General features: G+C 39.8%; 1 protein-coding gene across 2 annotated transcripts in view; it reads right to left on the reverse strand.

Annotated features, from left to right (window-relative positions):
• The window catches only part of CCAR1 (cell division cycle and apoptosis regulator 1), a 27,661-nt gene extending 12,837 nt beyond the window's left edge, over positions 1–14,824 (reverse strand). The window contains exons 1-11 of one of the 2 annotated variants that reach the window (XM_009893876.1): positions 14,704–14,824; positions 7,679–7,851; positions 7,032–7,076; positions 6,316–6,348; positions 5,143–5,336; positions 4,499–4,613; positions 4,223–4,415; positions 3,058–3,190; positions 2,568–2,729; positions 1,904–2,129; positions 487–600 (exon numbers count right to left, since the gene is read on the reverse strand). In XM_009893876.1, coding sequence (XP_009892178.1) covers positions 487–600; positions 1,904–2,129; positions 2,568–2,729; positions 3,058–3,190; positions 4,223–4,415; positions 4,499–4,613; positions 5,143–5,336; positions 6,316–6,348; positions 7,032–7,076; positions 7,679–7,851; positions 14,704–14,776 — 1,461 coding nt within the window. In that variant the 5' untranslated portion in view covers positions 14,777–14,824. The remainder of the gene's footprint in view (positions 1–486; positions 601–1,903; positions 2,130–2,567; positions 2,730–3,057; positions 3,191–4,222; positions 4,416–4,498; positions 4,614–5,142; positions 5,337–6,315; positions 6,349–7,031; positions 7,077–7,678; positions 7,852–14,703) is intronic. The other variant, XM_009893884.1, reaches the window with a different exon arrangement.
• Between the last annotated feature and the right edge of the window lie 562 nt (positions 14,825–15,386).

The following is a 15,386-nucleotide window of genomic DNA, read 5'->3' on the forward strand; positions in this document are numbered from 1 at the left end:
ATTATATCTATAAATTCAAGTACCCCCATTTGCTTTAAGATGATGGAGTTTAATTGGAAAACTCTGTGTTGTCCTGAAACACCATACCACTTACAGGTTGTTCGGTTTAACAATAGTTAAATTTCACTTAACACAACGGTTACTTAACTGTTGCTTCATTTGTATTCTCTCCACAGCTGAGCCCTTTAAAAAAAGTCTATATGCTTGTAAAAAAAGGCTAACAAAGGTAATTATATAATTAATATAGGTTTCTCCAAATACGTATTGTTTGAGTTTGGCTAAGTTGAAGAAAGCAGTAAATAGGAAAACAGTGAAGACGGAGCTCCTATAAACCAGAAAAAGAATTGACATAGGCACTCAGTCTTTTCAGGGGAAAAACAAAGCCATCATTTAGCTGCCTACAAACTCCTCCCTTATCGACAAATATTTTAAAGCTCTATAACCAACCTTTATTGCCAAAAGTGTCTGGCATTGAAGCATATTTACCTTTACGAGTCTAGCAGGATGCTGAAATCCTTCACGAAGTTCTTGGGGATCTTCAGCCAGAGCACATGACTTGTGATAGAGATCTTCCATACTAGGACTAGCCATCAACATCACCTGTTGTGTAAGTCAGATCAGTCTTGTGAAGGTCTCCCACTATGACTGGTAAACAATGACCACAACTTGCAAATACATACATAGCAGTACTTTTTCCTACATGTCCCAGAAAATCAGAAAAAGTAAAGGTAAAATAAAATTGTAGAACTGAATGTTAAAATGTCTGCCAAGGACAAATTTCCTTCTGTCCCATATGCATGCAATGTGTGATCTTATTAAAAAAACACCCAAATCTGAAAGCACATAAAAGCAACATGCTTTGCATGTTATCACTATCTGCCAAACACCCTATACCAAGAAGCGCACTGAGTACATTTCTGGTTTCAGTAACCAAGTCCTTCCATTTTGTCACAATCACAAGAGAACCGACCAACATGTTCTTCTGCATCCTTGTAGCATCCTGTTAGCCCAGTGAAATCCAATCAGGCTGCTTTATATCCTAAATGGGTTAATATTATGAAACAGGATGCTATTCCTCAGTTACTGAATATATTTTGAAGCCTAACCTTCTGAAAGACAGCCCTTGCTCTGCATCAATAAACTGAAAAAAAACCAGTATGTCCGACACTTGAACCAAGGCTTCAAGGTTTTTAAACACAGAAGGCAAGTCTTTCAGAAATACAGGGGTTAAAGGCAATTTTGTTTCTAAACCTATCTTTAACATGAAATACTTCTAGAACAGATTGACCTAGAAATCTCAGACCTATTTTAATGAAAGAGCTTTCAAATGGAACAGGTTTTAGGAAGACGTTTTGACACTGAGGTCTTTTATACATCATTACAGCCCTTGATGCAGAATTTTTTGACATTCAGATAATCCCAATATGCTCAATCTACTTTCAACAAAATAATAAATACTGAGATGAATCTGAAAAGAAAGAAAATGTCACTAAACAAAAGAGCACAAACTGCACAGAAAGGGCCCCTGAAGGAAAAAAAAAAAAACCACTGAAAAACTGTTCCATTAACTATTCAGAATTAATTGCCTAAGAAATACATTAAGAGATCTTGCAGGATCTGGATTTCTTTCCTGTAATCAGATCAGTGCAACTGGGTGCAGAGAATGGAAGAGACCTCAGTAAAAACCCCAAGATTCAGGACAGCTCTAGTAACAGAAAAACAAACTGAATATCAGTCATGATTCTTCAAGTTCTACATACTAGCTCTCTATTGAAGAGTTTAAAATGCTATATTTCGTTCAAATGGCTGTGGAATACCTTATGTTCAGTTACACTCACTTTTTCACTCTATTGGTAAAAAAAATTTCTAATGAATAGTCATAATACTGGAAACACATACAAACCTTTGCACTGTAGAGATGATCAGCATCAGGTGGATCAAGGACAGCAGCGTTTTTATCTATAGGATCTACTTCTCTATGCATTACATAGAAATTACAGTAGTTTCCCAGCTGAAATGGTCTAGACATAGGAAAAGCATCCACCCATGTAAACTGAGCGTCAAAGAAATCACTTGGGATATACAAGTTCTGGTAACGTCTCCTCAGCTCCATCATATCACAACTACGGCTGAAATAAACAACATTATTTGAAAGAGACAGCAATGAACGAACTATTAATAAAGACCATATTAAAGAGGTATATTAAGTGGAAATACAACCACTGTATATTTAATACTATATATATATAAAATTAAAAAGCAACATATTTAAGTTAGTGTCACAGACTGAAGTTTAAAACCAAATGACTACTAAACACTCTTCTGATTAAGGTGTCTGCATTTTAGGGAATATTTATTAAATAGAATTATGAAGGTATTTTGCAGGAGCATGCAAAAATAACAAAGAACCTAGAAAAAGTTTATCATACAAGGTTCTCAGCCATTACACATTTGATCTTTCCTTAAGGTTAAGATCAACATTTAACACATGTGTTGACACAGTTCACAGTAGTCTGTGCCCACAACTGAAGTGAGATGTAGGTAAATATCTGGCACTATAAACTTACCAGTCCAATGAAAACTTGGAAAACTGAACCGTGTAACGAGGAACAACACGTCGCGGTCTTCGAGGTGACCTCTCCCTCTCTCGTCTTGGTGATCTCTCTCTGGAGCGTTTTCTCTGGGGTGATCTTTCCCGGGACCTACGTCTCTCTCGTTCTCTTTCGCGACTTAAAAAAATGCATACAAGATAGAAATATTTTTGCATGCTGGTAACACAAAATGATTTCTAGCCCAACAGAAGCAAGATCTGTCAGAGATGACTCACAAAAAGGAGAGGAGAAGTTCCTCACAGTTTGTTTCAGTACACTGTCTCTTAACAAGAGGGACTGATTATGCAATTCCTTCATTTCAAATAGACAAGGACTCTTCGCTAATATCTAATGGTAAAGCCGCTTGTGCATATCACTGACTCACTCTGGAGCAAGCAGCTCGGCTCTGTTTGAATACAGATCTTTACAAAACGCTTTGATTATAGTCTAGCCTTCTACGACATACCTCCTGTCATCTTTTCTGTTTGGCATAGGGTCTCCTCCTCTGTCATTCCTCCCGGAAAATCTGGACGGTGGGTCTAATCTTCGAGCTGGTTGAGGCTGTGAAACTAGACGAACAGGGGGCTGCAACAAACCACCTGAAATGAAAGTTTACAAGATCAATACATAATAGGGGGCAACTATCTACACTTTACAAACATTGCTGCTTTACAGTCATTTCACTTGTGTACATTTTCTAAACTAACTCTAGAGTCAAAACAATCTATTTATTAATAACACCCACCCCAAGAAACTTTAGAGTCCTACGCTTTTCTTCATTGATGCAAACTGAGACTCTAGTAAGTGAAATTGGTTTAAAAGCATCTGCTTAAAATGGAAGCTAATATTATCTAGGCACATAAAAGCTGTCACAGTAAATACCCAAGCCTTTTCTTGGAAAAGTAACTTGTTTTGAGATAGATATACTACCTACTCATTGAATTAAAGACATTTAACCAACTGATTCTAAATGGAGCAAACATTACTAAAACCCAATTAACTAGGACTAATTAAATTGCAATAAGCATTTATCCAAAACAGTTCCGCTTAGATGACAGCCTCAAATCTTCTCCCCTTGCTTTAACTGTGGCTAAGACAAGTCTTAATTTTATCTTATCAATCCTATTACTAATTCTTCAGCCACTCAAAGTTCAAGTGACCCCACAACAACCTTAGCTTTATATCTGCCATGTTCAGCAGTGTTTCCTCTCTCAAGTGCCAATGTGGCTAACTGAAATAAAACACAAATATAGAAATAATAGTTTTAACAATACAACTGTGTGAAACCTGATCTTGCTGAACGCTCCAGAAGATGCTGAAGAACTACATTGTCATTAATACTTTCAACTCCCCAACTTGTCTGTGAAAGTGTCAGAATAAAATCTACATTGAATTTGCTTTCAGATTATAAAGTCTTAGTATGAACAGGAGTCCATGGGGATTTCACTAACCAGGTGACTCAAGCTATTGCAGGCAATGTGCCCTGCACATAGCTGCATATTCAAACCGAAAATACTATAGGCTCCTTTCGGTATTATTTCAACTATTACTTCACTCTTCCGAGTAACAAAAAAGTAATAATCACACACTAAGCACCAGAAGGACTACAACAAACTGCACTGAGAGAGCACCTTTCTGCTGTGGCTGCTGCAGTAACGGCTGAGGCTGCGTCTGAAGCAGAGGTGTGATTGAAGCTGCTGATATCTGTGCCTGCAACAAGGACTGCGGCTGCGGCTGTGCCTGAACACTGAATGCAGTCTGCTGTGCAATGGGCTGAAGAACTGCTGGAGGCGTCTTCAGTAATGGCTGAGCTTGCGTTTGGTTCTACCAGCAGAAGAGAAAATGAGTTTTGAGGGAGCCCGAACCAGAAGCAGTCAGTACAAGTTACACTGGGTAACCCCATATACCTGATTTGGAAGTGTCTGGATCCTTTGTGCATTCCATTTGAATGGCATGTTAGGATTGTAAGTAGCTTCTACCAAAACTCTGTCACCCACCTGAGGTGTCTTTCCTTTAACAGCACTGCAAACATTACAGAAAATGTATTGTGAGAGTCTTATTTAGCTAGTTTTATATTTGCAAGTTACATTTAAAGTTGAGAAAAAGCAGATAAAGCTCATCAAAAAAAGCTTATAGGAACAGCATCTACCCCAAAATTCAGGGAAAGTACTATCTGCTTCAGTTTGGAGTATGCACAGGAATTTAATTCCTGTCTTTGGCCCAAAGCCAAAAGTTCTCTAAACACTAATTAGTTAAGATAGGCAGATAGAAAGTTATATGCACTTAATCACCCATAAATTCTGCAATTTCATATTACAAGGAGCTTAATACCTTCCGAGTCTCCCAGCTTTGGGGTTTGCATTAAGAATACTCAAAAATTCACACAAAGGAACTCAGGTCTAACGTCTATTAACTTATTTGACCATCTGACTTTCAGCATTGAGAGAAAAAACATGCTAACCGCAGGCACTATCGATGGAGTCACAGAATTAAAATGCAATAATCTAAACCTTTTATTTAGTAGATCTGTGGGCCAGCATTTGCATCTTACCTGAGTTGAAAAAAGACATCTTCATCCACAAAACCGAAGGTATCATGTAGTTTAGTAACTACCCCAGTGAAGACACGCTGCTTTTGTGGTTGGGTTTGCTGTTGACTTGACCGGGGTGCTGGATAAGAAACAGTTATCTGGGCTGCCGGTTGAGGAGTAGACAGGCTAAGACTGGTAGGTAGCGCAACAGCTGGCTGCAAGCAAAATAAAGCAAACTATAAATCTTACAATCAGCTGACATACCTCCAAGGAACACTTCCTTTACCCATGTAGGCAGGAGTTTAAAATGTCTCTAATGCAATTATTCTGAAGAGAAGTTTTCAAAACATGGAAATTGTTTGAGGGTTTCTTTGGTTGGTTGGGTTTTTTTAGATTGCTTTTTTCTACTTTGAATGAAGACTGGCTTTGTTTATCCTTTTCTTTTTTAAAAGTCAACTTCCCCAAAACACACACATTGTCTAGAAAAAAAATGAAGACTGCATTGTTGTTTACAGGTAACCAATAGTGGGCCTGAAGAGGAGATAAGTTCCTAACTTTGCTTAGAGATTATTCTCCATTTATATGCCAACTGTAGTGCCAGAAGCCACTAAAAGTTGACACTAACAAGAACGATTCACGTGCTTGCTTTCTTACAAAAGCAGAACACAGGGAGGTAATGAAATTAAGTAACCTATTTTTACCTTTTTTTTTAAAAAAAAAAAAGCATTTTTTTTTAAAAAGCAGGTTAAGTGATAACAGAACTAGAGCAACTTACAGCGTGTTAAACGGTTGCATGTTTTAAACCTGTCATCAGCAGGATTCTTTTTAAACCTCTCTATACACATACTGCAATACTGTTAACGCAGAAAGTTAAATTCCTTCTCGAAGGACCAAAGAAAATATTTTCCCAGTTTGTTACTTACTGCAAAACAAGTGAACACTTGAAGTTCAAACGAAAAAAAGAAAAGTTATCAACACACATATTCCCTTCAAGATTAAGGAAAAGTGCTTGCCATTCATTTTTGAAACCAAGGCTATGCATATTTTAACATCTGGATAACATAAACCTGTACCAATAAAATGTCCATTCATATTAGTTCATTTTACAGATTAAAGTACCCAAGACGTCACAAATTTGCACTCTTGCATTATCTGTGTTTGGGGATGAAGACCAAACAATAAAACCAAACTAACCTGAGTTAAAAGGGTCTGCTGAGGTTGCTGCAACTTAAAATAAATAAAGTTATAAATTAATTTTATATGCTTAAGGAAATTGTACAATTTTATCTCCTCTTTACAAGTAAGAGTTTTTGCTTAATCTGAGGCAGTTAATAGTCCTTTGGGGTTTGGCCATTTCAGCAGTTTGCATATGCATAAGACTGTGCTCATGTGGTTAATTTTAAGATTGTATAATCCAGGTTTATTCAGTAAGCAGAAATGTTGGGGGTTTTGTAACTGAAAGTTAATAGCAATACCAAAAAAAGTTTTGGCAGCTGGAGAAGCTTAGGCCTGTAATTTCCATGTCCTTTTATTCTTTTTCAAAATCCTGTTAAGTTCAAAGATCGTAAAAAAAAAAAAAAAAACATAAAAGGGAATCTTTTTTGGACAGCATCTTTCCAGCAGTTAAAATACACGGCCCTGTTTAGAGCAAAGTTTAGCAGGAAGCGTGTACACATGGAATAGTATATATTTTTAAATTTCCTTTTTGCATGAAGCTAGGCAGACTTCCATTCTGGATACGTCTCTCCAAGTTTATGAACTTCAAGCTCTCTTTCACTACAATAAAATATCACTTAGTTTCTTTAACAACTTCCCATACGAGGACGATTTCGGAGACAAATCCTACAAGACACACAACCAACATTATTTTTTAAGTTATTTGTGATGTACACAGTAAGAATCAGACAAACCTGTTGCTGTACACTATAGAGAGTCTGCTGAGGTTGTGAATATTGCTGAAACAGATAAAAGCAAAATATCTCATAAACAGGAAGTATTATTACCCCAATAATACCAAATACAAGTTATCTGCTAAGCAAGTTTTAGACAGAAACTATTCCCATTTAACAATTCTAATACAAAATAATAACTAACAGTATCAACACGTATTACTTTCATAACAAATATTCTTAGCCTTTAAAGTGGACTCTGATGTAAACTTTCTAGCTAAAATCAGCAATTTTTGTTATGCCTGACACGTATACAATATCTAGGGGACAGTATTAAATCATGCAAAATGCTACTAAGGATACATATAGTGATGGAAGATACTTGAAACTTGAGATTTTCAGTTTAGGTGCAGCCAAACTCCTTTTCCGAAAAGGCTTTCCATACCTAAAAGTCAACACCTCCATAGCCAAAATCCTCACCTTCACAGATTAATACAGCTACTGATAGCTGCAGACCTAAAATCCCACTGTTTTTTAAACAGGTTTGTACTGCAACATTCACCATTTCCCATTGTGCTCTCCTCCTGGATACTTTAGCTTTACAAAGTCACTCTTTTATATTGTTAGAGTTCATATAGTCACCAGCGAATGTTCTTTTTTTTCTTTACCTGCTGTAACGCAGCGGCTGCAGCTGCAGCTTGCTGCTGTAAAGCAGCTGTCTGAGTTAGCTGATAGTTCGTCGGTGTTTGTGTAGTTAAGCCTGCTGCAGCCAGTGCGGTCTGCTGGGTGTATATTGTAGGAGAGGCTCCAAGCAGTGAGGGCTGCTGTACACCAAGAGCAGCTGAAAAGAGAACACACACAATAAACACTAAAAGCAACTTGAAACAGCTGAGGTTTGACAGTTAAACTAGACACAGCATGTGATGCTTCACTGCTGAGTCAAGCTCAGGATGTAAATCAATCCAATTCCAAAATTCCAGACAAAGAATCACACCTCACTAGCTTCTCTTCTAAATTCACTGAGAAATAGTACACCGCAGCAGAGGCGCAGACACCACTTAATTTCCTTCTCTCAAGGGGTAGGAACTAGATGATCTTTAAGGTCCCTTCCAACTTAAACCATTCTTTGATTCTAAGTTGCTCATGATTTTATAGCTCTAGTAGTGGTCATCCCCATTCGCGCCCACCCCTTCCCATATACACTGTATTCCTTCTTGAATGTATTTCGGGTTTGTGATGAGCCAGATAAAGATTGTTGCTCTGTTCTGCACATTAATTAACACATTTCATTCTGAGGGCAAGACAAATCTTTACTGTAACAGCAGCTATGAAACAGAGGCTATGGAAAACGTCCTCTGAAAACGCACAAGGCTTTGCTACACTCAGTACTGTCTTTGTCTCCCAGAGAGCTGGATTTTGTAGATGTGGGGGCTGGTAGAGAAGAAACAGCCTTATAACAACAGGGAGTTTAATCGGTCCCCATGTGTAAAGGGACCAAGTCAAGCTCTCTCCGGCTCTTACTAGGAAGGGTTTGTGCTGCGCAGACTCGAACTGCCTGGAAGGAAAGATTAGTTTACTTTATTGTAATATCAGCTTTTAATTCACTGCAGAAGATTAAGCAAATCATGAGGAGCAGCTATCCATCCACATGCTATGCTTCTTATGCATGCAATACTTCCGAACGAGGTATGCTTAAGCCTTAGTGATGGAACTTTTAAGGACATCGAGCCCTGCACAATGCAAATCTGAGTGGAGAACTGAAAACGTATCTGGAAACCTGTTCCCTCTTTGGCAAAAGTTTTAAAAAAAGTTATCTGCAGCTGCATGATCAAATATCACTTCATTAAGCTATCAGTCTAGTCCACATGTTTAAATAAAACCAAAGAGAAACTCAGCAGGGAAACATATTGCCAGCAAAAACAGGTCAGCCAGCCACCTTCAGAACTGAGGTTGAACAGGGCTCCTTTCTCTTCCAAAGCCATTAAAGAGGCACAATGAAATGAAGAACAGATTTACAGCATTCTTCCTGCAGAGTTGGTGCTCCACACCATTCTTACTGATCCAAAATGAAGCTGTCATTCCTGAACCAGGGATGCAGTAAGAGATTGCTTGTAGTTGGTGATCATCACCACAGAATACACAAAAATGCTGTAACCAACTGAACAGATCCCAAATGAGGTAATCCCCTCTACCACACTGTTCTTTCCAGCAGAGGACAATCTTCAGAAAACAAGAGGATGGCACTGATCATCTTATAATTTTGGAATGAACCACAAAAGCAATGTGTCAGCAACAGTGAAAATAATCACCATCACTATGAACTGCATCAAATATTGTCAAATAAGTATTCCAGAAAATAATACTATTTTAATAGTGAAATCAAGCATTCTGTAATACAGTAAAATTACAGTATTTCCAGTATTACATGACTTTCCCCCCCTGGAAAATTCCAGCATTTGGGTTTCTTTAGAATCCAAGCAAACCAAATCTGCGGTTTCTCCCGTGAAAGGCCCTCCACTCTCTTGCTCCTCTTGCCTCCTGCTTGTCTATCAGCTCCAACTTGAAGGTGCATTTTCGACCGTGTAGAAGCACACTCTCATCTGGAACCTACTATAACACACCTTAAACAGACCTTTACATCTAGTAAAAATGCTTTGCTACTGCATCCTGGGACAACTTTCACTTTTCTTGGCTGCATTACTTTGCCAGCTCACTCAAAGCAAATAACCAGTGCATTCATCTTTCTCCTCTTATTTCCACATGCCGAGCAGAAATTCCTGTTAGTGCATAAATCCACTTCATGCTATTATCTTTGAATCTGTTTGACTACACTAGCTATTGTCACTCAGTCTAATGTTCAATTCTGATGTTGTACCAACACAGGGGGATGGAGTTGGGAAGCGTCATCAAGCAAGTTTCACAAGTTCTCTCCTACTTTTTGTACCAAGAATACCCACAAAAATATTAACATGCTTACTGCCAAAACCAGATTTTGGGGTTACTGCGCTCTTCAGTTCCCAGTATGACAATTTCCCGTCCAGCATAAACCATAATTATCTCAAACAATTCCCAGCCTACCCTAAGACTCTTATCGCATTTTGTCCCTTAAGGAAAAAACATTTTTTTTGCCACCTCTACCACCACTTTATCAGCATTTAATATTAACTGAGTATCACGTAATCCATACTGCTGCAGATCAACTTACTAACAAAGGGCAAAGACAAAAGACTACCGAGATCCCCTCGTAGGCTAACACCTGTAGTAACAAGTTTTTCAAAGCTGTATCTTGTTCCTACCGATTTGCCCTGAAGTATTCCAGTTTAATTTGACTACCTTTCATCTATGCACTCGTCTGGTCGAACAGGCCCTGATTAAACAGGTGACTGTGTTTGCATTGCTAGTTCATTTTTTTGGGGGGGAGGGGGGGGGGGTTTAACAAAAAAAAAAAAGGGGGGAGAGGCGGATCACCCAGAAAAACAAGAGACCGAGAATGAATTGCAGACTGAGTGTGGAATTGACATCTGACTGCCCTATTATTATTGGCAACAAGCATCTGCAGTGACAAACAATAGCTTCTTCGGATTTGTAATTGTCTCAGTAAGTACAGTGATGGAGATGCCTTTTTTCAAATGCAGTCTAAACAACTTCCACTCCACCAAATACTGCATGGCACGACCATCTGACAGGGCCTGGGTAGCAACTGGAGTGCTGGGCTGCAGCTTAAGCATCTTTCTAGATAACAGAAATTTCTGTTGTGGCAAACAAAAAGTGGTCCCTCTTGCTGCTGCTAAATTCTAAAGACCCTTTAAGATTAGGGAAACATCTTCTAAGTATGTAGGTACATATATTTGCCTGGTAGGTGATGTAGCTTTATTAGGATTACAGTAAAGGAGTACCCTACCCAGGGCTTTGGACACTTTTCACTGTTGTCAGAAATTGTGAGTTTGGGTCCTTGCAATACAAATGCTATGCAACCTCCTCCAGGCACACAGTAGAAACTAGGCTCAGCATATTTACCACAGCACATCTGTTTACAGCAAGCCAGCAAATTGTGCATCAGCTATTTCTTACTGGCTCTGAGATCCGCTACATGTTGTTCCTATTCGTACACTGTTCTTTAGTCGCCTCCCAGGGGCCACCAAAGATAACAAGATACTGAGCTTCAGGCACTTTTGCTTTCATCAGGTGCCCTGTTCTTCACTCTAATGCAATGAAGTCTTGATATAGCGAAGACAACACCACTAATCAGTCAGAACACAGCATAGCTGGGACTTCCCCTTGACTACAGTTCTATAAAAATGGGCTTCACTATGCAACCAGAAATCTTGACCCTGAAAAAAGCATATGCCAAGCTCTGCGATACAAACCAAAGGCAATGTCAAAAATTAATAGCTGAGAGAATAGGAGGGGATTCTTCTTTGCGGGCGTGTCAGGAACTTGCACAGCATTATGGAAGTTAAAAGTATAAAGAGTACTTGCAAAAAAGCCATCTGTGCTATCTAGGAATTTTTTGAACTTTAATTTTTTTGTAGTACACATAATTCAAGTTATGCTTTAACAATGCTTAACCCGCAGAGCAGGGACTTCATTCTGGTTTTAGTCATGTGATGCATAAAACCACGCTACAAGGGGCAGAGAAACAATTTTGCTGTGTTACAAGTAGGAGTCTCTCGTCACACGTAGATCTTTGCTGGCACCTGGAATTACCCATCTCTCTCCTAATACCACAGGCACAGACGGTAATTAGTAAGCTACACCAAAGGGATCCCAGGAACCCTTCATTACACAGCATGTCATTCTACAACTGCCTTAGAGTGTCACACCTTAATAGTTCAGAGCCTTAACTCATATAGTTACTTCTTCACCAGGGATGGCCAAGACAGCATCCAAGTCAGCAATACAAGAAAAAAACCCAAACTCCACAAACTTGAAATTACCTTTTTGCAATTATCAAACTGGATTTATAACACCATCACTCATTACATTTGACAACAGCTTAGGGAAAAGATATGTATTGTGTTGCTTGTGTTATAAAAATCAAGATTTCTTTCCCCCATACCCAAACACCTTGACATTTTGGAGAAGGAACCTGACACCTGGATAAAAGCAGCTGGCACGCACAAATATATAAATATAAAACACCTTTTGCCAATCCTCTGAAAAATATTTAAGAGTTTAGTAAATGTAGTTCTTTTAAATCAGCTTATGAGCACCGAGCTTCACAAGGTTAAGCCAATCTGCACAACTTCTTGAGCGTGGCCCTAGGTGAGGAGCAGCACATGCTAGTCAGCATGCCTGAGCACTGACAGCATCTCTCTTCATCAGGCAAGCAGCCTGGCTGGACAGTCCTAGCTTCGTGTTGAAAGGTCCAGGAAAGGTGACTACTTAGCTGCTGCTCAACACTAAACAATGGTCTTCAACTCTCAGCAGGGCCAAAGAGCACTGCATACACTTCAAATGAAGTTTCCTGTACTCTGTATTATAAACCAGCACTGCCAATAAAAAACAAGCAGGGGACAAAGTATGTACACGGGTACTAGAACAGGAGCTAGGTGGAAGAACCCCAGGGACTGGATTCAGTAATACAGACAGGGAAGAAAGAGGACACAGAGATTGTGTACTGCAGTAGGAACAGGAAAGGATTGCACAGAAGGATGCAGGGAACTAAATGCCTTCAAGAGATAGTAGAGAGAAGATACTACAGTGTGAAGAGGGACACTAGAACATGAAGGAAGGTGGAACTAGCACAGCAAGAAGGCAAAAGGGCAACCAAATGTTAGTCTTTAATGGCTCTCATGTTTGAGTCAGGCGCTGCTGGATCAGATGAACAGCTAAAAATCCCTGGAGACACTGTCCTCGTTGAGCACGTGGAAAAAATCTCACAGCAACTGATGCTGCCTGGTCCTATCCCAATTAAATTTTGCACTTCATTTAATTTAAGGAGGCTCAGAAGTAGGGTAACCAAAGGCAGAGTCATAGGAGCAGGAAAATGGATAGGAAGGTGGCGTGTGCTTCTAGTGCCCTTGCTCCATCCACCTCTTCTCCAGGGCCCCCTTCTGGTCCCAGCTCAGCAAGGTCTAAGATGGCTGCCAGCTCCTCCCCTTCAGCAGGTTTCAAACCGCTTTCCTTCTGAAACAAGACGTGGAGCTGGCCCTCAGCCTTCCACCACTATTTTTGATGCGCTAGCCATCACGTCAGCCAACGCACCAAGAACACCCCAGCCCAGATGCTGCCATCTTTGGATGGCTCCATCCAGTCAGACAGAAGAACCAAAAGCAAAGCTTGTATCTCCCATGTTCCCCATGCCGACGCTTTCCAGCTGTTCAGCAATTTCTTGCAGAAGAATAGCGCTGTTTGGATAAAGGAAGCGCAAGCTATTCAGAGAAACAGTGCAAAACTGCTTGTAGGCAGCTGGTGAGGTATGGCAACGGTTTAGGTCAAGAGCGGGACTGAACAGGTATGGAGGAAAAAGCTCACTGGGACTGAGTATTGCAAAAAATATGGGGTGTGTGGGGTGGCAGTTCCCTGAGGATACACACTTACACTGGACCAGCACCCAAAGGAAAAACTGGAGATGAAGGAGTCATTTTGGGAAAGAAAACTGAGTCAGGAAGAAGATTTGTGTTTTGGTTTTCCCCCCTCCCCAGACATGCACCAAAGAACGACATGCATTCCCAACTTTTGCTAAGCTCCCAGATGTAAAACCTCTGCCAAAGGTGGTATGTCATTCAACTTCATACCAAACTAGAGCACAATGCAAAGGACAACCGCAAAAAACCATATAACTCTTTAGAAAGACATCCCGTCAGCAATGTTACTGCCTGGGCTTACATTTTGACATCCTGAATCCTCAAAACACCATAGCTTTGTTGAAGCCTCTTCACACCAGATAACGAAACTACAATATTTAAGAAACACTTTGTATTCAAGAGGAGAAAAAGGCAGCCCCGAACTGGAAGTGGAAGCACCACAATCCTCTACAAAGCAAGCTTCACATTCTTGCCTCAAAACCTTTTATGCTATAAGACAATGTAAAACATGAAAATCTAGCCAGCCAGGTTTGTACATACACTAGCCTGCAATCAAATAAGGCTTCTTCGCTAAATCAAAGGAAACCCTCTATCATTGCCAGGGTGATACCTTTGGTTGTAGTGATCCTTGAGTTCTACCTCACTGTTAAAAAAAAAAATAATATATATCCCCCTCCCCAAGCAGCAAATTTCAGAGACCTCTTCACTATACGAAGTACGTTCAATACCTTAGTAAAGGCAAAATACTTTGTAAACATTGATTTAGGCTGCCTGGGAAATTAAACTCAGGCAGCACTTAGAAAATCTGTAATGTCTTAGTGCCGTTATTATTTAATCTAGAGCAACACAATTTGATGAAAGATAATTTGATTTACACATCTTTGGATATGAGTAACTTAATATCTTGTTTACTGACCAATAGAATCAATAAAAATTCACCTGGCATTTTACTCACCACCCCTTAAAAAAACCCCAACCCAACAGCTAGTATTAGGCAATGATCTTTAATGTCTCTATTGTGTCAAAAACTCCCAACTTAAACCATTTAAGTAGAATTTAAATTATAAGTTAGCATGGTGCCACTCTTAACTGCATACCCAACTACAGAATCTCCAAATCTACTAGATGTCAGGGTTCAAACATTAAGTGATACGTAAACTGACCTGGCTGAGATACTGCAGTGGCTGTAAACTGAGTAGCCCAAGGGGGATTCTTCTGTCCTCCAAACTGAGCCATGGCGAAAGGCAAAATCTCCCGGGTGTCTATCTTCTATAACTGCAATCTATTAAAATAAAGCGCAGCTACAATCTTTGAAACGTACAGCATCGGGCTATTTTAACTCTGGGTCCGAAAAAAAAAAAAAAAAGGCAAAAAAAAAAAAAAAGGGTTGAACGTATGTCTTTACACCGCCAAAACCCAGTGGGCAACACGCATCGGAAGCGGGAAACACGAAAAGTTGCAGGCCGAGTTACGCTATGTTCCTGGGGCAGCCTCTGCACACCCCCCCGCCGGAACAATGGGACCGAGGCAATCCACACGCAAAAAAAATCTATTCGAGTTTCCAACGCAGGCTAAAGGAAAGGCGACTCTGCAGAAAAAAGAACTTTTACTTTTATTATTTGTTCTTATCGTTATTAGCGCTTTTTTTTCCCCCCCCAGGGGGACCCCCCGCCGGAACAATGGGACCGAGGCAATCCACACGCAAAAAAAATCTATTCGAGTTTCCAACGCAGGCTAAAGGAAAGGCGACTCTGCAGAAAAAAGAACTTTTACTTTTATTATTTGTTCTTATCGTTATTAGCGCTTTTTTTTCCCCCCCCAGGGGGACGGCTCGGCCGCCGCCGCC

This window comes from Charadrius vociferus, unplaced genomic scaffold (assembly GCF_000708025.1).
Source record: "Charadrius vociferus isolate BGI_N301 unplaced genomic scaffold, ASM70802v2 scaffold611, whole genome shotgun sequence".
NCBI classification, from domain to species: domain Eukaryota; kingdom Metazoa; phylum Chordata; class Aves; order Charadriiformes; family Charadriidae; genus Charadrius; species Charadrius vociferus.